General features: G+C 37.5%; 2 protein-coding genes across 2 annotated transcripts in view; one reads left to right on the forward strand and one right to left on the reverse strand.

Annotated features, from left to right (window-relative positions):
• Positions 1 to 22,873, forward strand: part of LOC128230447 (protein HIRA-like) — a 257,743-nt gene that overhangs the window by 112,510 nt on the left and 122,360 nt on the right.
• On the reverse strand, positions 319 to 18,154 carry LOC128230442 (uncharacterized). The gene is made up of 5 exons (XM_052942710.1): positions 17,989 to 18,154; positions 8,350 to 8,749; positions 7,470 to 7,538; positions 4,169 to 4,280; positions 319 to 3,952 (listed from the first exon to the last, which is right to left on the reverse strand). Exons 2-5 carry the CDS (start codon positions 8,746 to 8,748, stop codon positions 1,035 to 1,037), a joined length of 3,498 nt encoding a protein of 1,165 aa, XP_052798670.1. The 5' UTR covers position 8,749; positions 17,989 to 18,154; the 3' UTR covers positions 319 to 1,034.

Genomic DNA, 22,873 nt, shown 5'->3' on the forward strand with positions numbered 1-22,873 from the left:
ATTCGATTTGTCGAAAACTGCTTCTCAATGCCAACAGATCAGAACGGTGTAAGTGCCTTTGGTGCCCCAATTATATACACTATATGTGACGTCAGACATATGAAACATATATCGACAATAGCAGTTTGAGCTGCAGTTATCTAAAATGTGAACATTTCTCGTCGGGATTTAAAAACGTATGGATTATTCAATAAAAACCTGTAAAAACTGTCGGAAACTGCTTCTCAACCAGTATCGGATACGCTCTGGGAATATTGTCATACGCTCTGGGATATGTGTTAATGAATTTATGTCCTATAAGTCCATAATGAATTTTAATTTGAAACAAACTTATAAACCTTTATTCCCATAGGATTCAAACATATTGACAGTATTTTACATGTAACCATACACTATTAATAAACAGAGTTATGCAAAGCACAATAGTTAACACCGGTTTTAAAACTATATTTTGAAATAAGTAACTATAACTATGAATCTTTTTTCAACGGACATTGTGATCGTACACATTGTCGGACGAGTTTATCTTTTATTAATAGTGACCGTGACGTACACATTTGCTGTAGGAACTTGTGTACTAAAGTAAAACCAACATGTGTCCGTAATTCGCACACTTAACCGCAGGATATAAGAATGCAGTTCATAACAACCAGTAGTATTAATAAGTTTATACAATAATTGATAAGTAACGTTTAAAACAGCATTTAAAATTTGCCTGACGAATCCATTCCAGCGAAGTAAATTTCAACACAGCACTTTCTTTTCAAGGTCAAAACAAACATTTTCAAATCCTTTACATTAGCAAAAATATACAACATCTCGTTTTGTTTTAAATATCGAAGACAGCACAAAGAACTATAATCGATGATGTTTGTCAAAATATTACCTTCACGACTTTAAAAATTATCCATTCTGACAATTCAAGACACTGTCCCAGCATCTAGTACAGATGTATTTTATTCTTATATAACTAATTGTAATAACAAAAAACTTAAAACTACAATCCATATTGCATAATTTTTATAATTAAGCCTTTATTCAAAATCGCCTTCGTCATCATCGTCTTCATCATGATAGTTATCGTTGTCGGTGTCTCCAGCACGCGAGACTTTTGTAGCGGAAGCATCTTCATCATCGTCATCGCTTATCTCGCCAAAGTCGGATTTTATCCCTTGCTTTAAAACTTGGATAGTAGTCAAGTCCTTCGGTGTTAGATTCAGACTGTCTGTGATAGACACGTCCTTGTTGTTCGGCATACTTTTCACATGATCAAATATTGCTGGATGAGCTTCAAGTAAAAGCATCTCAATCAAACGGCGGTTGCAATGATCCTCGTGACTTTTGTTTCCTTTCATGCGTCTCAGGATATGGAAAACTGTGTCTCCTCGTTTCGTGACCATGAGTGGATCTGCGTTGTGTTTGTTAAGCAATATATTTACAGCGTTAACATTCCCTTTTTCGCACGCAACATGCAGAGGTGTCCGACCGTACTTGTCCAGCGCATTAACGTCCACTTCTGCAGCTAGTTTGGCTACAAGTTTTATATTTCCCTTGTGAATTGCCGCATGCAATGGCGTGTATCCCTGTTTCTGAGGCATTGTTTTGTCCGCATATTGAAACAGCATTCGCATTGCAGTCTTCTTGCCTGCCATAATAGCATAGAACAACGGGGTTTGACCAAAGAAATCCTTTACGTTTGGATTTGCCTTCTCATCGATTAGCAGCTGGATTAGTTTCCTGTCGTTCTTCCAAACTGCAACATGAAACAGTGACATTCCCTTGATGAACGATTTCTTGCCATATGATGCAATCCTCAGATTGTCCTGACTTTTGTCATGCTTCAAAAGGACCCTAACTGTTTTAAAATGACCTCTGATGGCTGCCAGAAATATCGGATAGTGACCACGATGGTCCTTGATCTTAACGTTTGCCCCTTTGATCAGGATCTTTGCGACGATTCTATCCATTCCGAGATCAGCAGCGATATGAAGAGGCGACCTCTTAAATTTTCCACCCTTCGCGTCTAATGGCGAATTATGGTCAATGAGAAGTTGAATAATATGGTCATGCTTATAGATAACTGCCTTGTGCAGTGCCGTCAGGTTTTTATCATTTTTCACGGACGGATCCGCACCATGCTGCAACATGCATTTCACTGCATAGGTAAAGCCCTTTCTTGCTGCAACAATCAACGGATAATTCCCATTAACGGCGTTTCCTTTGTCATTGATATCTATACCTTGGTATTCAACTATTGTATCGAGAACCTTGTTTGAGTCAAACGTGTTTTCTTTTTTATGCATCGCTACATAGATTGTGTCTCCCGAAACTTTCGCTCCGTGGTTTAGAAGTAATTCCATCATGCCAATATCACCGGAATGTGTTGCCAGTAGTAGTGGATCGACTTGGTTCTTTGGAAAAACTTCTTGCTCAATCAATTCTTTCGCCAACACACTGAGCCCACTGTATAGCGTGTAACCCGGTAGGTACATCACCATTTCTGTCATGTTGATCCCGTAGTCGAGGAAGTACCCTGTCATTTTCATTACAGGAACGGTGAAAAGATCCTGATCGAGATGCTTTTCCCGGATGTACCTGATGAATATCTTCACGAATTCTTCGTCTTTAAATGCGCTGTGTTTAAGTATACCAAAGTCAATGTCACTGAGTGCATCAACGGTGTTCGAGCGGGGACCTTTACGCTGAAGCTGTTGGAATTCGTGATGTGGCGGCTCCTTTGCCACGAGGTTGCAGTCTTTGCGACCGATCATTTTTGCAAGCTTTTCACACAGAGCTTCATAATCACTCTGCTTTACTACAACACGAAGCTCGTCCTCTCTGGCTGGTGCGATTGTAACGCGTTCCATCAGGAAATCTCTCGGGCATAGTTCAATGCATTCCAGGGGTTTGTGACTTCCAAGGACTACCCCAACCATGTCCCCGTTTACATTGTGACTAAAGGTGTACTCCCCAGAATGATCGATCAACAGCAACAGGTCATGAACATGGCTTTTCAAAGATGACTTTAATGTTTCCAGAAACGAGTTAGTAACATCAATACCAAAACAGTTGGCAACATATTTCACATGGTCGGACACTTTTTTAGCATTTTGTAAGTCGTGTTCTTTCATTCTCATGTCTTGTTTTGCCCAGACAATCACCAAAGCCAAGAACTTGTGGAACTGCTCTTCATCTCTGCCTTTGTATAACTGGTCAATATAAGTCTTAAAGTGTATTTCTGGTTTGCTGAAAAAACCAGGACCCAGTTTGATCAACGCTTCACTTCCGACGAACAAGGTTGCACATTGCGGAAACCCAAACACAAAGTCTGCTCTTTGACCTTCTTGCAAATTCATAACTCCCTCTGCCTTTTTTACACAATCTTCATACTTTATACGGTGAGTGTTAATCATGTCCTCAGAATTGTTTTTCTTTGCCCTCGACACAAGAATGTCTTTTTTTTCGTCAAACGTCATGTACTTTGTTGACGACAAGAGTAAAACATATCCCTCCTTGTCATCAAACATTGTGGGCTTGTCAAGTTCTTCCAAAGCCTCCTCTTTGATGTAGTGCCTGGTGGTAATTATGATTCTCAAACGTTTCTGCTTCGCAGCTCTCTCCATTTCAGGCAGATACGGTTCCCAGTCACCAAGAAGTTTCTGATTAAGTGCACCGGTTCCAAAGATATCGTCCACAATGACCGTATTAAACAGCTTTAATGACCATTCAACTTTTCTCCAGTCTCGCGCATGCTCCAGTTTCAGACAATTTTCTGGCTTTGTGCCATCTGCTAGGGCCAGCCTCGCTGCCATGGCAGTTTTCCCTTCCCCAGGATGGCCAGTTAGCACGATGAAATGTTTCTCTTTTAACAAACGAATAGCGTCTTGAAAACGGGCTGTTTCCACATAGAATACATCCTTACGGCTCTCATCAAAGAACCAAATAGTATTCTCTGTAAAATTAGTAAATGTTTTAATAAGGTACATATTTCTGCTAAAATGAAAAAAAATCGTAAGACTGGCAAGAATTATTGTATGAGTATATTTATCAAACTGACACATCTTAATGCATTAGATACTGGTGAATTTGCACATGCGTTTAAACATATATGTGTCAAAAAAGTTTTTCAAAATGTACATCGTGTAACAAGTCGTTTAAAGTATCATACCCCGGAGGCTTTTCATTTCGGGTGTCACAATGTCGAGAGTCTTTGTCACCAGTTCCTTTATTTCAGCTTTCAAATTGTGCATTCCACATGACTGGCCAAGTATTACCATCGCCTGATGTGAACATAAAAATAACTTATTACAATTTGATTTATATCACGGTGGATCACCGTACACTGGATACAGTAGCCCTAGCGAGACGTAAACAACGCAATATGGCAATATTTATGTGTACAACAGGTACAATTTTACATGATATTTCTGCTAATTATTTCATGTGGTGCGTCGGGGAGTTGAACCTGCGACCCCTGGATTGACAGTTAAGTTTGTTACCACTAGACCGCTAGACCACGGATCCGCCACTCTTAGGTAATGTAAGGCACTTATCGGTTGTAACCATACAGTTTGGGCCCACCCAAAATATGTTTTTTTGATTCGATTTTCATTATTACTCTTGTCGCGCCTACAGCCTTTCGACGCTTTTATTTTAGGGGTTTTGGGGTTTAATTTATCGACAGCTGTGGTTATTTACAGGCGTTGTCAGTTCATACATGATCTACATCTGCTTAATAGCCAGTGCACTCCTCGGTTTCACTGCCAGAGATATATTATAATGCATTACCCGTCCAGTCGCCTGTTTGTCAGCTCTCGTTCAGACTGTTACATGTATAACAAAAACTACATGTTTTTTTTCTAGGCTGTAATTAAAGTGTATAGCATAAATATAGCATATATCACTCAAGTCATCAGATTTAAGGCCAAAACCCACTTTCGGAGCATATGTCACTTGTTCACATTTTTTTGTTCTTTCTTCGAAATGTGTGATAAATGCAAGTGAAACTTCATACATAGATTCGTTTGTTTACGTATTAATAAACAAACTGTGCCAACAGTTATCTTTTCATCAATGTATTTCATTTGAAATTAGTTTTTTTTCTAACAGCAACGAAATCCAACATATCCGAGAATACACACTCTTTACAACGTGTGCTAGTAAATATTACAGGCATTATCGCATCTTTAGTTGATGTAAAATCTATTATGGAAAATAAACCCAAAAACAAATGTCGTTACAATGACAGTGCACATGGAAACTATAGTTCGTACCTAGTAAGTGGGGAAATTTATATGCATTTGGCGTAGTCGAAAATCCTCTATTTTTAATTAATGTTTTCATGGAGTGTGTATTTATCAAGTATCATCCAATTAGAGCAAATGGTGACGAGAAGACATGGCTAGTACAGTGAAACCTTTTTCAGACGTAGAGCATATGCAGAAAATCAATTCCACACCGTCGGCGTGATGATTGTGTCACAATTCTTTTCTGCTAATTACTTAATTGCGGAACAAAGTAATATCAAAGCATTGTTAATAGTGAAAAATAAAAAAGTAAAACCACAACACGTGGTACATATACGTTCTATAACTTGCAATCTTTAACTGAGAATGCCAAATATCAACACTGTGATTAGAATGGTTGTAGAGCGCACGTCGATGACACGACTATCCCCAGTACATAGAAAGGCTATACTCCATGCAGTATCTGCGATAAAAAGTACATCACCACTGCGAAATTAAACGAGGAATTCTCGGATATTACTAAGAAGTTCGTTAAATGCTTTGACAAAGAGAAACTTGACTAACAACTAAAGAAACTCCTCGGTTCAGATATTTGCTTTTTGACGTTAACAAGCCAAATTATTAAAATAGAGTTATTTAAACCCTGCTATTGCCTGTGAGCTATCTTCTTTACTACCAGTTTCCTAATGTGTTAAAGCCAAGTACCAAGTAACTGATACTTCATTGTGTCAAACCTAGGTTATTTATAACAAAAACAGGTCAAACCCTTACCGTCCCTGTGAAAATAGCATTATTTACGTCTCACTTTGGCTACTATATCCGGTGTACGGTGATCCACTGTGTATATTTGCACAGCCAAGGTTCCGTTGTTAATTTGTGACAAAAGGGGAAATAAAGAGTAACTCCGAAATTGTTCAAAATGTCTTGCTGTTATAGGTTTTGCCAGACGGATTCATTTATAAATTTCAAATAAGATAAAATTTACGTTTCGTAAAATTCATAGGTAACTGAAATAGAGAAAGCTACCGTATGCTCGCTATAGCTATATGTATGTATACATTAACATACGAGCAATTTATATCAGTTAACCCTGTAAATGTGACCTCGCCCTTTGAACTGAAAGCATTGAGGAAATGTTTGACACAAAATTACATTAAAAGTTATGGGAAAAAGTAAATGAATATAAACAATTTGTGAAATACCATGAATAGTTACAGAGCTATGGGCGAGACATCAACATTATCTATGAAATGCACATTCGGCTCTATTAACCTCCAAGTTTCACCTTGGCCTTTCGGGATAAAACGAAATATCACGAGTTTTATTCATGATAAACCATGCTCTTTAGATATGCGAACTATGAATTCCCAGTGATAGTAAAATGTTATGTTTGAGATACAACGCGTTGCTATAAAATCCCTATATAGGATCATTAGACTCAAAGTGTGACCTTGACCTTTGCGATGAAAGCAAAGCACGCTTCCTGGCGCTCCACTGTCGTGTGACGGTTGATTGAAAGCACATGGATAAGAAGAAATTATCACTTGTATAAAACTATTGCTGTGGGATCCGGATTTTGAATACTGACATCTAAGTGTGAACTAAATCTAGAGGTGAACGCACACATTTCATACGCAACACACCTTCTTTTAATGGCTTAAGATTGTCCCTATAGTTTTACTTGCATTACAAATTGTGAAATTAGAATCAATTCCTATTCATAGTATACTATATTGGTTAAGATAGTTAGTATTTAACTATTGTGGAACATAATTGTTACCTCCAAATGTTACTTTCAATCCAACCGTTTATGCGAAATACCATGGTGCTTTATTTTAGTTTGGTTTACTATTGTTTTATTTAATTTCCATTAAAGTTATAAAGTTATGGTCGTGACACCAAGTTATGCTATGGAATCCAAATAGTAAAACATTGACCAAGTGTAACCGTAACCTATTAAGCACACATTCTATACGAGACATACTTCCCGCCGTTCTTTGAAGTTTGATTGAATTTCATACATAGTTATAGCTGGAACACGAATTAGTCCTATGCAAAATATGAATCATTGGCCCAATATTGTTACATTGCCCTTTGCCACAACTGCACTTAACGGACAGTGTCATACTTTGGGCTCCCTTCGGAGGCCCCAAAACAAGAAAAATATCCAACCAGATTACAGACTGCCAAATAATGTAATTCAAAAATAGCAATGGAACTTACATGTTCAAGCAGACGCCAGTTGTCTTCGAACTCCTTTTGGTCCAAATAAGCAACATGCTTATGCTGCATCTAAAATTTTAGATTGTGTTATAATATCCTTTTGTTTAAATGGTTCGTTTACATTATTTTATATTAGCTCGATAGCTTATTACAGTATGTGTATACCACGTGATAAATTGCGTCATAAATGCTACGTCGGAAAGCAGTATTTTGCTTTGAATGAAGACTTTAAACAAAGATATTCACTTTACTATTTCTTCACCATTTAATGAAACAAAGCGCAGTCTACGCCGCTTACAGAGTCCCGCCTTCTAGATTTCTAGAGTTTGATTGGGAGTTTAGTTTTTTCACTTCGACAAACCTTTTCGCAGAACCGCTGCATGATAGAGCACTGTCAAACCATTATTTTGGAAACAAGTTTGTCGAAATGCTTGAAGAAACTAATCACCTAATCAAACTCCGGTAATAGAGCGAAGGCGGGGCCTTTTAATCCGCATAGACTGCCATTTGTTTCATTTAAAATGGAATAGAAAAAGAAAAAGCTATCTTTAAATAAAGTTTTCATTTCAAAATATTGCCTTCCGAAATAGCATATATGACGTAATTTATCACGTGGTATACATACACTGTGCATCGATTCCAATTTCCCCAAGCATTTAAGCCGTATTTTGTAATGAATATATAATAGATGATTCCGAAAGAACACACACTATATAACAATAGTGTCTATTATGGTTGCTAAGATAATAAACATTTCGATAAAAACTAAAACATATATTATTTTTCTAATCAAATGATGAAGTTGAACATCATCATTCTCAATAGAAAGGATGTACTTATTGAAATGTAATCACACGCATGTATTTTTTCCAAATGCTACCTTGTTACGGAGATTCCTTATCCGCACGATGTTTGCAATGATAGGTGGCATGGTGTCCGTTATTTTGCTGTTGTCGTACTCCTTCCAAATAGGATTGTGTTGCTGCAACTTGCAGATGTTTCTGAGCAGAACAATCAGCAGACTGACGTCAAACCTTTTAGAGTCTGGATTAGGATTGAGCAGATTGTATTGGTCGTTTGAAAGTATACCATCTTTCTTTAATTTATCAATCTCGCGCTTGTGAATTCTCAGTTCATGTAGTAAATCGGCTGGGGTGATAATGGAGTCGAACTTGGTCCTAAGAACCTCGCTAGCCTTCATGAGGAGAAGGTGGAGACGCAGGTAGTACTGCTCATTTTGGGTCCCGTCTACCGATCCCGGCGTCCCTGCAGCCGACATCCTGAAACATAGCAAACTTGCCTCTGAAACCCAGTTATGATGAAATATAACAAGACAAAACTACTCTACATTCAGCACAACAATAAACTCTTTCACCAAGTAAACGGTATCCTGGAGTCTAGGGATACACGAGTCCAGTTAATATAACATTGGTTTTGGTTACCACATCGGAAACGTCAGCAAAAACAGGACAGTTCATTTAATGGAAGGGTTTTAAAACTATTGGAATAAGACCCAGGGGATTCCAGGCGATTTAGACAAGCTGCAATTCCTGCTGCGGTATCTATACAACACAAACTTCATAATGGCAACACAATTCATTATCGATCTTATCATATTTAATCAATCCTGTTGAAAAGAGAAATTTGTAATGAAATGCTGCACTTCAAATGAAACTTTACCAGTCTTTTAGTATACTTTAAAACAATTTGTGATGTATTCCATTGTTCTTTTCGTACCCTATATGCATTATTGGACTGCATTCCGTACTTCCGTAATTCCGTCTACTAACTGAGCATTATTTGAAAAATGGACCCTCCAATATTTTAATAATTAACAGTCATTGTTGAAATAATGGACAGTCAGTAGAAATAGTAGTATGATGCGATTAACATACTGTAGAATCAAGACGTGTGTTGACAAACTTTTTTGTCTTGTAAATGCTATCAAAAATGTGTAAAACTATGCACTTGCTGGAAGGAAAATAACTGAAAACCCCCTTTTTATTGATACATATGTTATTATTTTTATAAAATGCCGATTGATAGGTTGTAACAACGTAATGCTAAATGAAGATGTGACAGAGGTTTGCGCAAGGAAAAGGAAAATGTTCATTACTGTATGCCCCTGAGAGAGTAGACAAAATAAAGCTTAACTTAATTTCTTTTCGTATCCAGCGAATAAGGCATTTTGCACTTTTTATATATCCGTAGAAGTTTTATTAAAAAGATGATTACTCGGAAAATTTACCAAATTAATCATTTACATGTACATTTCATATGTGTACAAGCACAAAACTATTTTGCTTAAGAGATTCACATGATTTGTATCTTTTCTACTGGTTTGACAGTGTCCAATAAGTTGGCAAACGCGCCATGAAATTCATGATTTGGACGTCGTTGTTTCTATACTGTACATTAAACGTTCAACAACACGATATATAGGTCAGGCGATATGACCATATTGATTATCTCCCAAAAAATCGCACAATACGTAATGTTCGCTATCAGTAACCAAAATTGTTTGGACAATACACATTTATATACAAATTTATTCCATTTTATTAGATAACTGCAGTCAATTATGTTAAGAAATTATATTGTAACTATGTCAATACATTGTTAAAAGTATAGTGCGGCGGATGTTACATAACTCGATATATAGGTCGAGTGATAAGACCATAGCAATTATCTCCCGTGCATAATCAAATCAAATTTGTTAAATAAATTCTTTAAATATTACTATTGTCGAAAATGGTGTATGCAGTATGTAAAAATGTATGTAAAATTCACACTTTCGTTATCAATGTGATTTAAATTCAATATTCAAATGAGAAAGGTTTTAATTTGTCAAATTATCTACAGCACTAGTGATAGGTCTAATCTAATATGTAAAGTCAGTACAACTGGATTTTTGTCACACTTCTTTATTCTTTTAAGTCTTATGTTGCATATATACTTTTGACACATACGACGAAAATGTGAATTATTATAAACATGTACATCATGTAATAGGTGAATATAAGTCTTCATCTCCTATGTAAAATGTGCTACTGTAATGCATGTATGAGATCATGTCAACTTAATATTGATGCACGTTTGCCATATCATATATTTTGCAAATTGTACCACATGGGTCTATGACCTTCTGGGAAAAGAGAAATAAACTTGTAAACTTGTAAACTTGTATGAAGGAAGTGAATCGCCCCGAACCTGTCTATTGTGTCAGCGTGCCTCGGACTGCTCTTTCTCGACAAAATGGACAGTTTTCGGCCTTTCACCCTTACTTAAAGTTTTCTTTGCATTTAAAGACGTTTTAGGAATTATTTCCTAATTATTTCCTATAGAAAGTAACGTATTCTGTTTCACCGTAAAATGTCTTGACTTTTGTGAGACAAACAGCGAAACCAACCTTTTACAAGTATTTCATGAACACTCCAATTTCCTATCTAGACGATCAACGATATCGATCTGAAAGTTTTGGAAAATCAACTTTTTACCGGACGAAAGGACACAACCTCGGCAGAATGAAGTGTTAAATGAATCACAATGAACTACCCTTGACCATACATCATTGATACGAATGATTCCACTTCATTGTGTTTCGTTTACGCGTTTTTAACTAGGTTTATACCGTAACACCATGTTATTAGAATGGGGATGTCGTTGGGCGGGCGGCCGGGCGCCAATCATTGGCTTCCGCCCAATTACTTAAGATAGCATTGCTTGATAGTAATGAAAGTTGGTGTGTAGGTAGGTTATGTGAAGAGCTAGCTTGGGTTTGCGTTTAGGGGATAGGGTCATTTTCACTGTTACTAAAGATGGAAAATGATTTCCGACCAATAACTTAAGTTAGAATTGATGGATAGTGATGAAAGTTGGTGTGTAGGTAGGTTATGTGATGAGCTAGCTTGGGTTTGCGTTTAGGGGATAGGGTCATTTTTACTGTTACTAAAGATGGAAAATGATTTCCGACCAATAACTTAAGTTAGAATTGATGGATAGTGATGAAAGTTGGTGTGTAGGTAGCTCATATGAAGAGCTAGCTAGGGATTGCTGTTGAGGGGGATGGGATCAAGGTATATGCGACTGTTACTAAACAAAAACAAATGGTTTCCGCCCAACATCTTTAGTTAGATTGATGGATAGTGATCAAAGTTGGTGTGTTAAGTAGCTTATGTGAAGAGCTAATTGTTCTTAAAAGTAAAGGAAAAGGTTGCTGGTTTTTTTTCTAACTCGTACAGGAAATAAATTGGCTATATTTTCTAATAGCCCATATGAAAAACTTGGTTTCGTCGCAATGCGGCGCTTCTAGTTATTGTTCGTTTTCAAGTTCGCAATTTAATCGTTTCACATGAAAGTAAAACCAGATGTCACTTTTTCTGACTTCATTTTGGACCGATCAATCATGAAACTTTTTTTGAATCCCGTTAATCCCGCTATTCAAAACTTTGGACTCAAAAGACAATATTTAAGCATATATCAACATTTTTTGAAGGGTTCAAGTCGTCAGTAATTTAGTTTTAACATTTCTAATGATTTGCCCCACTTTATTTCGTCATACATTTTTTTACCAAAAAAACATGAGCGAGTCCCTTTAACTGATATGTACAATTTTAAAATATCATATTAGTTCTTAACCGCGCGCTTTTGACTAAGCTTTGATTATTCTACAATAACTAGCCATTATTCTGCCGTAGGTACCGCAAATCGAAATCAGGTATCGTTACATCTATATTTGACATGGCAGGTTAAAATAATTGATTGCCAGGGTTACAAAATTGGACGAATGGTGTCGTGTGGATTAAAATAGTGCGAATTGAAAGACCACTTTATTTGAAAACGGCCATAAGATTGCAACGTTAATGTGATTTTGAAAGCAAGCCTTAATTTAAAACTGCACCCTCACAGATTGAACGTTTGGACAACTTTTTTTATTTTTTGTCTTGGAACGAGCCATTTTTTTGCGAAAATCCATGGAAACCAGTTATATAAGACTGCTGAAAAAAATAGATCGCCGATTTTAATATTTAAGTTCAAAAATTGATGTCTATGCATTTTTTTAAACCGTTAATAACAGTTTAAGCCATAAAGCACTTTTGTCAGCAATCTTGTATCATTGGTTTGCAGATATTTACCCAAAAAGTTGCTTCTTTCAAAACAAAAAATAAAAAAGTTGTAAAAATGGTATATCTGTGAGAGTGCAGCTTTAAAGAGCAAATCTTGGTGAGGAACCGCGGGAAATAGATAATTTTAGATAAAAAACAATAGTTTACACTTAATTCCTCCTCCTGTTCTCTTTTCTGGGGAAACATAGTCAACAAACCTATCAACCGACCCACACTCCATCTACCTGGGTCGTGGCAAGGTAAACATAGACTATTTAAAGTCTAGCTAAACCATTATGTATCTATATATAATTCTTATCTTAGTCTACATTTCCCAATGAAATGGAAAAAACCCTGTCATTCTCATTTCACTTATATTTAAACATTTCTTTTAGTAAAATGCATAACAACATTTATATGATTATTTTCAGTCTAAAGTCTGTCGTTACATGTTTATGTATTTTAAGTTTCACTCATGTCTAAACATTCCTTTAAAAAAAAATGTATTTCCCTCATATTTCAACATTTCTTTTTATTAAATGTATACTGAAGTTTGTTGTTACATATATATGTATTTTAATTTCATTACTTTCATGTTTAATAGTCTCGTGTTTTTTTGTGATTACCTAGATTCATTAAGGTAAGATTGCTATGTTTTTATCAATGACAGTTTTTAACATCCTTAATAAAGTCTGGATAAGAAGGTGCTAGTATGTTTGTTTTACATGAATACTATGGAACGCCGGAATTCACCTTTCCGGAGATCATACTTCATTGTCTTTCGTTCAGTGTCTCTTGTTCAGTGTCACTCGATCAGTTACGTTCAGTGGCATTCGTTCAATGACTCTCATTCAGTGTCTCTTGTTCAGTGACTCTCATTCAGGGACTCTCGTTCAGTGTAATTCGTTCAGTGACTTGAGTTCAGTCACTCTAGATCAGTGTCGCTCGTTCAACGACTCTCGTTCAGAAACTCTAGTTCAGTGTCTCTCGGTCAGTGTATCTCGTTCAATGTCCCTCGCTGAGTGTCTCTCGTTTAGTGTCATTCGTTCAGTAAGTCTGGTTCAATGTCTCTCGTTCAGTACCTTTAGGTCAGTGTCAATCGTTCGATGACTCTTGTTCAGTGTCTCTCGTTAAGTGTTTAGTATTCTTAATTTAGTTACGTTCAGTATCATCCGTCCAATGACTCTCGTTTACTGTCTCTCATGTTCAGTTTCTCTCACTCAGTTAATTTTCATTCTCAGTGTCTCTCGTTCAGTGTCTCTCATCCAATGTCTCTCGTCGAGTGTCTCTCGACCAGTGTCTCTCGTTCAGTGTCACTCGTTCAGTGTCACTCGTTCAGTGTCTCTCGTTCAGTGTCTCTCGTCCAATGTATCTCGTTCAGTGCCTCTCGTTCAGTGTTTCTCGTTCCGTGTCACTCTTTCAGTGTCACTTGTTCAATGACTCTCGTTCAATGCCTTTCGTCAGTGTCTTGCGTCCAGTGTCTTCTGTTCAGTAACTCTAGTTAAGTACCTCTAGATCACTGTCACTCGTTCAAATACTCTTGTTCAGTATCTCTCGTTAAGTGTCTCTCGTCCAGTGACTCTCGTTCAGTGTATCTCGTTCAGTGTATCTCGTTCAGTGTCTCTCGTCCAGTGTCTCTCGTCCAGCGTCTTTCGTCCAGTGTCTATCGTCCAGTGTCTCACGTCCAGTTACTCTCGTCCAGTGTCTCTCGTTCAGTATCTCTCGTCCAGTTCCTCTCACCCAGTGTCTCTCGTTCAGTGTCCCTCGTCTTAGTGTCTCTCGTCTAGTGTCTCTCGTCCAGTGTCTCTCGTCCAGTGTCTCTCGTCCAGTGTCTCTTGTTCAGTGTCTCTCATCCAATGTCTCTCGTCCAATGCCTCTCGTCCAGTGTTTCTCGTCCAATGTCTCTCGTCCAGTGTCTCTCGTCCAGTGTCTCTCGTTCAGTGTCTTTCGTTCAGTGTCTCTCGTCCAATGTCTCTCGTCCAGTATCTCTCTTTCAGTGTCTCTTTAACAGTGTCTCTCGTCCGGTGTCTCTCTGTCAGTGTCTCTCTTTCAGTGTATCTCTTCCAGTATCTCTCGTCCAGTGTCTCTCTTTCAGTGTCTCTCGGTCAGTGTCACTCATTCAGTGTCACTCGTTCAGTGTCTCTCGTTCAGTGCCTCTCGTTCAGTGTCTCTCGTCGAGTGTCTCCCGTCGAGTGTCTCTCGACCAGACCAGTGTCTCTCGTTCAGTGTCACTTGTTCAGTGTCTCTCGTACAGTGTCTCTCGCGCACTGTCTCTAGTCCAGTGTCTCTGTTTCAGTGTCTCTCGTCCAGTGTCTATCGTCCAGTGTCTCTCTTTCAGTTTCTCTCTTTCAGTGTCTCTTGTTCAGTGTCTCTCGTCCAATGTCTCTCGTTCAGTGTCTCTCGTTCAGTTTTTCTCGTTCCGTGTCACTCTTTCAGTGTGTCTCATTCAATGTGTCTCGTTCAATGACTCTTGTTCAATGCCTTTCGTCAGTGTCTTGCCTCCAGTGTCTTCTGTTCAGTAACTCTAGTTAAGTACCTTTAAATCACTGTCACTCGTTCAAAGACTCTTGTTCAGGATCTCTCGTTAAGTGTTTCCCGTCCAGTGACTCTCGTTAAGTGTATCTCGTTCAGTGTCTCTCGTCCAGTGTCTCTCGTCCAGTGTCTTTTGTCCATGGTCTCACGTCCAGTGTCTCTCGTCCAGTGTCTCTCGTTCAGTATTTCTCGTCCAGTGTCTTTCGTCCAGTGTCTATCGTCCAGTGTCTCACGTCCAGTCTCTCTCGTCCAGTATCTCTCGTTCAGTGTCTCTCGTTCAGTATCTCTCGTCCAGTGTCTCTCGTTCAGTGTCTCTCGTCCAGTGTCTCTCGTCCAGTGTTTGTCGTCCAGTGTCTCTCGTACAGTGTCTCTCGTCCAGTGTCTCTCATCCAATATCTCTCGTCCAGTGTTTTAATCGTCCAAATACTCTCGTCCAGTGTCTCTCGTTAAGTTTCTTTCGTCCAGTGTTTCTCGTTCGGTGTCTCTTGTCCAATGTCTCTCGTCCAGTATCTCTCTTTCAGTGTCTCTTTAACAGTGTCTCTCGTCCGGTGTCTCTCTGTCAGTGTCTCTCTTTCAGTGTCTCTCGTTTAGTGTATCTCTTCCAGTGTCTCATGGCAGTGTCACTTGTTCAGCGTCACTTGTTCGGTGTCACTTGTTCAGTTTCACTTGCTCAGTGTATCTCGTCCAGTATCTCTCCTCCAGTATCTCTCGTCCAGTGTCTCTCGTCCAGTGTCTCGCGTTTAGTGTTTCTTGTTAAATGTCTACCGTTCAGTGTCTCTTGTTCAGTGTATCTCGTTCAGTGTTTCTCTTTCAGTGTCTCTCATTCAGTGTCACTCGTTCAGTGTCTCTCGTTCAGTGCCTCTCGTTCAGTGTCACTCATTCAGTGTCACTCATTCAGTGTCTCTCGTCCAGTGTCACTCGTTCAGTGTCTCTCGTTCAGTGTCTCTCGTCGAGTGTCTCTGGTTCAGTGTCTCTCGTCCAGTGTCACTCGTTCTGTGTATTTCTTTCAGTGTCTCTCTTTCAGTATCTCTCTTTCAGTGTCTCTCTTTCAGTGTCTCTCTTTCAGTGTCTCTCGTTCAGTGTCTCTCGTTCAGTGTCTCTCGTCCTTGTCTCTCGTCCAATGTCTCTCGTTCAGTGTCTCTCGTTCAGTGTTTCTCGTTCCGTGTCACTCTTTCAGTGTCTCTCGTTCAATGACTCTCGTTCAATGCCTTTCGTCAGTGTCTTGCGTCCAGTGTCTTCTGTTCAGTAACTCTAGTTAAGTACCTTTAAATCACTGTCACTCGTTCAAAGACTCTTGTTCAGTATCTCTCGTTAAGTGTCTCTCGTCGAGTATCTCTCGTTCAGTGTCTCTGGTCTAGTGTCTCTCGTTTTGTGTCTCTCATCCAGTGTCTCTCGCCCAGTGTCTATTGTTCATTGTCTCTCATCCAGTGTCTCTCGTTCAGTGTCTATTGTTCATTGTCTCTTTTACAGTGTCTCTTGTTCAGTGTCTCTTGTTCAGTGTCTCTCGTTCAGTCTCTCTTGTTCAGTGTCTCTCGTCCAGTCTCTCGTTCAGTGTCTCTTGTTCAGTGTCTCTCGTCCAGTCTCTCGTTCAGTGTCTCTTGTTCGGTGTCTCTCATCCAGTCTCTCTTGTTCAGTGTCTCTTGTTCAGTGTCTCTCGTCCAGTCTCTCTTGTTCAGTGTCTCTCGTCCAGTCTCTCGTTCAGTGTCTCTTGTTCAGTGTCTCTCGTCCAGTCTCTCGTTCAGTGTCTCTCGTCCAGTCTCTCTTGTTCAGTGTCTCTTGTTCAGTGTCTCTCGTCCAGTCCCTCTTGTTCAGTGTCTCTCGTCCAGTGTCTCTTGTTCAGTGTCTCTCGTTTAGTGTTTCTTGTTCAGTGTCCCTCCTCCAGTGTCTGTCGTTCAGTGCCCCTTAATCAATTTATCTCGCTTAGTGTCTTGTAAAGAGGCTCGCGTGCAGTTGTCTCGTTCTGTCCGTCTCGTTTCGTGTTTCTTGTTAGGCCCTAGCATTGCGCCTTTAATCAATTTTTGACCAATGAGCTTGTCTCTGTGCTTTTCATTTTATTGTTAAGACCCTGATACTTTTGTGAATCTTAATTATTACTTTCGCAAGAAAATAAGGTTTATGAAATATCACTTAAACAAAGAGCAGACAATCTTTGTGTATCGGATTTTTTGAAAGCTTTCGAAACCGTGCCTCACGATGTGTTTAAAATCTAACAAAATCTGCCACATCAGTCTATGCTGATAAAACGATAAAATACATAAGCCATCCTATGCTCTTTGGTGAATACAAACCAAATAATATCTATAAGAGAAAGATTAAATGCTCATTGGAGAATACAAACCAATTTGTATCTATAAGAAAAACCAAACGTTTCATTCACCGAAGCAAAGCAACGTCTTTGTCAGCTGTTATACATGTATAGGCGCTGCGCACAATATGTATAGACACATTCGAAGCGAACATTATAGCCAGCACCATCACCATCATTAACAACAACAGCTGCAGCAGCAACAAAAACAGCAGCAAAAGCTGCAGCAGCAGCAGCAGCAGCCAAAACAACAGCAGTATAGGCTCCACCGGCAAAACAAAGAATCCTAGGGAAATTCTTACTTTTTGCACAAACTATCAAAATAGGTTAATCTAACGAAAAAATGTGCCGACGATACGGAATAATTTTGTGTAATTTGTAAGATAATACTACATGTATATAGTAGAAATAAATATGATTTATCTTTATTTATGTTCAATTTCAATGTCACTTGAGAGTATCGTTATTAAACGAAACCAGATTGATGATAAACACAGCATTAGAGAGTAAATAAATATTTCTAGGGAATACTAAGATGTCTGCTGAGGTGTTGGAATAAAAAGACAGTAAAACAAACCTTATAAAAGTATCTCATCGACACTCCAACTTCCTCAATGTCAAGGCGATATCGATTTGGGTTTTTCGGAAAATTCAACTTTCGTTTTAATGACTAAAGGAGACAACTCAAACAGAGTCAAGTCTTAACTGAGCCACAATGTAGTCCCATTATGGCATACGAACGGTGCGCACACTGTGTATATGTTATTGTGTATTCTTTGGGATGGCTACGACAAAGTAATAATAACACCAACAGTTTTGGTTACATGTCTATTGCCTCAGTTCCGACAGCAAAGAAGTAACACAATTCAACTCTCTGACTGTGGTAGTACTCCGAAGTAGTGTTGCTAGGTAACTAGATAATGACACCATCTCTCACTCCATGAATGTATTAAATGAAACAAATTAACACAATATTTACCTCAATATCACTTTAAAACTTTTTTTTTTACTTCATGATTAAACCACGATTTTAACGCACTTTTCTAATGACCATTCTTCTGGTTTCGTCGGACTTTGTAGTGTATAAGATTTTTTTCAGGTTGAGTCTTATTTTTTAAATAATGACTGATAAGTAGTATATTATGTAAATTACCTCTGTTAACTTGTATTGATATAGTTTGTACAACGCAATTATGTGTTTATGTAAAATAGTCGTTCTATCAAATCAGAAAAGTTTCAAGTTTCAAGTTTTTATTTGAATTTCGGTGTTTGTAGATTAATTAAGTCCTAAATTATCAGTGTTTAAATGCATAAACAAATTATTATCTACGGCAATTATTGGTACGTCATTATTTTGTGCAAAAGTCGCACAATCGATTCACTTGTAGTAGCCACAGACGTGTTTTTTTCCAGGTTGGCTACATTGTAATACATGCAGAAAGCGATGACTTATAATAATACACATTGATTATCTATTAACCGAAATCAAATCGACAAATTAAACTAGAGGACGGGTCAGCACAGGACAATCAACAACGACGAACGCGCGTAAATCAGAAATCTAACTCTGTAGTGGTAGTTACAATAGTTATTCAAGAACCGAACCTCAAAGGCTTTAACAATTTTTTCCGGCAGTTTTTCCAACGCACATACAAGCAAATTTATTAAAATTACAGAATTGATGAGTTAGAACTAGATTGAACAATAACATTATCGATAATTTAAAAATAAGCGACCCTCATTTCGTCTGAATAAAACTTGCATTATCCTGTTTTTATATTGACTAAAACTGAAACATGTTTATTTAATGCATTTCCTTGATGAATTGCTATCGTTAAAAATTATGTCAATTAATCGTTCGTGTATTTGGAAGTGTATGCAAACTGGACGTTGCTAGAATTCCGCGAAACGGATGTATCGCCTCTTGGAGGCTCCTATCACATTTTAGTAAATGTCAACATGGTCAACATTGCAACTTAATGATGTATTTCATCAGGATTAGTTCGAGGAGGGCACCCCTATATAAAAGGTCCATTTCAAACACATATGTTGGCACGAGATACATGCAGTTTCAATGCAACCATGTAGTTGGGCGAAAGTTTAATGCAGTTTAAATCCAAACGTGTATGTTTGCCAGATCTTCAAAAAGTTCCAATGCTTGCTGTAGATTGGCACGGGCTTTCTGCAGATCCAATGCAAACCTGCATTGAGCAACTCATATTTAACAGAGCGTTAAGTAACGCCCTGTTAGGGATTTAACGGACTGTTAAGGCAACTTAGCGTTATATTTAACAGAGGATTTGAGCAACTGGCCCCAGATCGACATAGGTAGTTCAGAAGTTCCGCTGCCATATGTATGGGAACAGTTTAAAACAAAGTTGCTAAGACAGCGTTTTCTTGCAAGAAAGATTGAAGAAAGAACAAAAAATATCCTCGGTGACCAGGAATTTGTGACAGGATTCAAAGACATCCCTAAAACCTCTTCAAATGCTGACAGGAATATGTCGAAACAGTGTTATCACGTAGAAGTAGATACCAAGATCATTGTAAATGCGTTCGGTGCTGTCATTGATGCTTTTGCCGTTACACATAATTATGTCCTTCTTCTTGTAAGTCAAAAAGGGGGATGGAAGCAGAAAAATGGATGATACCTTGTACAAGAAGAACAGAAATGTGTACATGAACTTAGATTCTTAGCGGTAAATAAAACACACGATAATAGACAGATCAAGTGTTCACGTTTTGACGGGATATGACAAAATGACCTCTTTCTCAGTTTTTAGGGAAAAAATGTTGGCAAATAATTGTTTAGACTGGGGCAAATGTTACGTGATGAGTTGTAGTTTTATGTATTATTGAAAATATAGTTAGAGCACAACATATGCAAAATATAATTGTATGTTTATTGTCGCCAACAAAACGATGGTGACGTCAGCTATAAACTGACGCCAGTATAATCTCATCATGTGTTCTTTTTATTCTAGTATATTGCTTTATCATAGCAAAATAATTTAAAGTGACATTTTCGCTGAACAATCACAACACGTTTTACCAGTGCAGAAACAGAAATACCATTTTATTTTGCAAACGAAACATACTAAAAGCATAATACTAATCAAGTTGAATATTTTTCTTCAATCATATTTGAGTTAATAATGACCATACAAATTCTAGAAAGCAATGGAAGTACTATATAAACTGCATTACCTTCCAAAGCAGATAGGCAAAGCGAAATGTTTTACATTTTAGAGCACAAACTTCATCAAATGAACGAAAATTTGTAAAGACGGGTTAGACTCGGTTAATTATATAAGTGAAAAGAGTTGATTTGTGATGAAAACCTAAATTCTGATTCGATGACCATTACATGAGGCGATGATGACGATATTTTGATTGTTTTTAGTTTGTACATGCATGCCAATTGTCAAGAAATATTTTGCTTGTCCATTATCTTTTTTACAAAACATGCATTTTCTATGTTTTGTCATTGAAAAGGAGACATTTAGAACTAAACGTAGCCTTTAAGAAAAAAATATATTTTTATTTTAAAAAAATAAAGGAAATATCTTTAATAAGGGTTTAAAATCTGGCCAGAATGTTTTGGCTGGTAAATCGCAGTTAATGTTGAATGTTTTGTTCAACTGCGCTTGAGTAAATATCCACATAAAGCTTCTAAAACTCAAACGAGGTAGAAATATATTCAGGAAGTGGCAGTCCAATGATTATAAAGTCATCAAAAATTACAAAATGAAAACAACACTCTAGCGGTAACGATTTAAAACAATCGCAGATAACACACGATATATCAGTTGCATTTTGCATAAAAGGCCCTTTGTTCAACATATTTCTTTAGTTTTGCGATAATTTACATACATGTATCCGAATAAAGGGAAAAGAAAGAAAACATAACAACCTTTAAATATTTAATTTGCAAAATACACTAAGGACCATTTAAAAAAAGGTCTAGAAAGTCGAGAGTATACTTTCTTTTGTCTCAGAGTAATAGTATGAAAGGCTAAATGTGTATTGTTATTGGACAAATTTTGACTTTGTTAATTATACAGATATAATTCGTAAACATCAATCTCAGAACGAGGCTGCAAGTCCCACGCTGGCGTATATCGTCATTTAACCGGGACAATACGAAATTCCCCGATCTTATTTTGCATTGTTTACAAATATGAACGAAATGGAATTGATACAATTCGATATTTTGTTTAAAATATATCGCTTTTTGGGGGATATATTCTGAAAATGGGGAAATAAGAGGCTAATTTGTGGAATAATAAGTGTCCGTCGCGTGTACCGAAAACGACAAAGAAAGGTAACAGAGCCCCGGCTATTACGTTAGTGAATAATAGTTTACTTCAATTCTTTAAGGTTCATTTTGGTATTCGAATATTCGATCGAAAGAATTACCGAATATTCGAATATCAATTTTGCCATTCGTTTGCATCACTAATTATTTCAGCATGTAGTACTATATTCAAGCATTTAACCAATATGAACATAGTCAAATGCTATTTGAAAATAACATGAGTTTAGAAAATACCGTAATCATACGCCATTAAAGTAACCTTGAAATTGAAAATATGTAAACAACATGCAAGCTTAGTATTTTCAACTACTATTAGCTCTTATATTACACCAAAACATTGCAGATTTACCAAAATACAACCTAACATATTTTCGAAAGAAATACCACATGAATGTAAATCCTTCTACTTCGATGATGTAATATAAATAATAACCTGTGTGATGTTGGGGAGTGCTTAATTTGATTTCGTCTATACATAAATTTCTACCTCGGAACAATAATAAGTTAGCGGAGCATTACCGTGCGATCACTGTCATGAAGATTAATTACAACGATTTTCTCTTATATACACGCTAGTCATTGAACCCAATCCTTGATAACATGGTTCGATATAGTAACTTCACCAACTGCCCTCGTAATTGAAATCATACATTTCAATAACTTAGGTTGTAGGTTCAGTAACCATTACTATTACATCACACCATCCCGCAACGTTTTAAGAAAGTGAAATGCTACCCGCTCTTCATCGGAATAAAACACGCACTGTTTTGTGCAAAAGCTAGGTTAATTTCATTGCAAATGAACGTTTCATTTTTCCATTACGGAATGCATGATCACTGAAAAAAATACTAATCGAATGGAAATAAAGCAGCGATAATGATTTTTAAATAAAATATCATGGGATTGAAACTTAAACATATATATAAGATATATACTGCCAGCTATTTTCATCCTGACACTTAGCTTTATCTGTTGAAGGGACATATCTTAGTAGGACTTATTTAGGTTCTTTTGTGTATATTTAAATAAAACTGAAGTCCTCGCTTATCAGTTCAGCGAAGCGAAATTTCGGCAGAGGAAATGTTTCGCCACTCGCAGCAGATTCTAAATATGATTTGTTAAGCGTGTTTTTGACGTTCTTGTT

This window comes from Mya arenaria, chromosome 4 (assembly GCF_026914265.1).
Source record: "Mya arenaria isolate MELC-2E11 chromosome 4, ASM2691426v1".
Taxonomy (NCBI): domain Eukaryota; kingdom Metazoa; phylum Mollusca; class Bivalvia; order Myida; family Myidae; genus Mya; species Mya arenaria.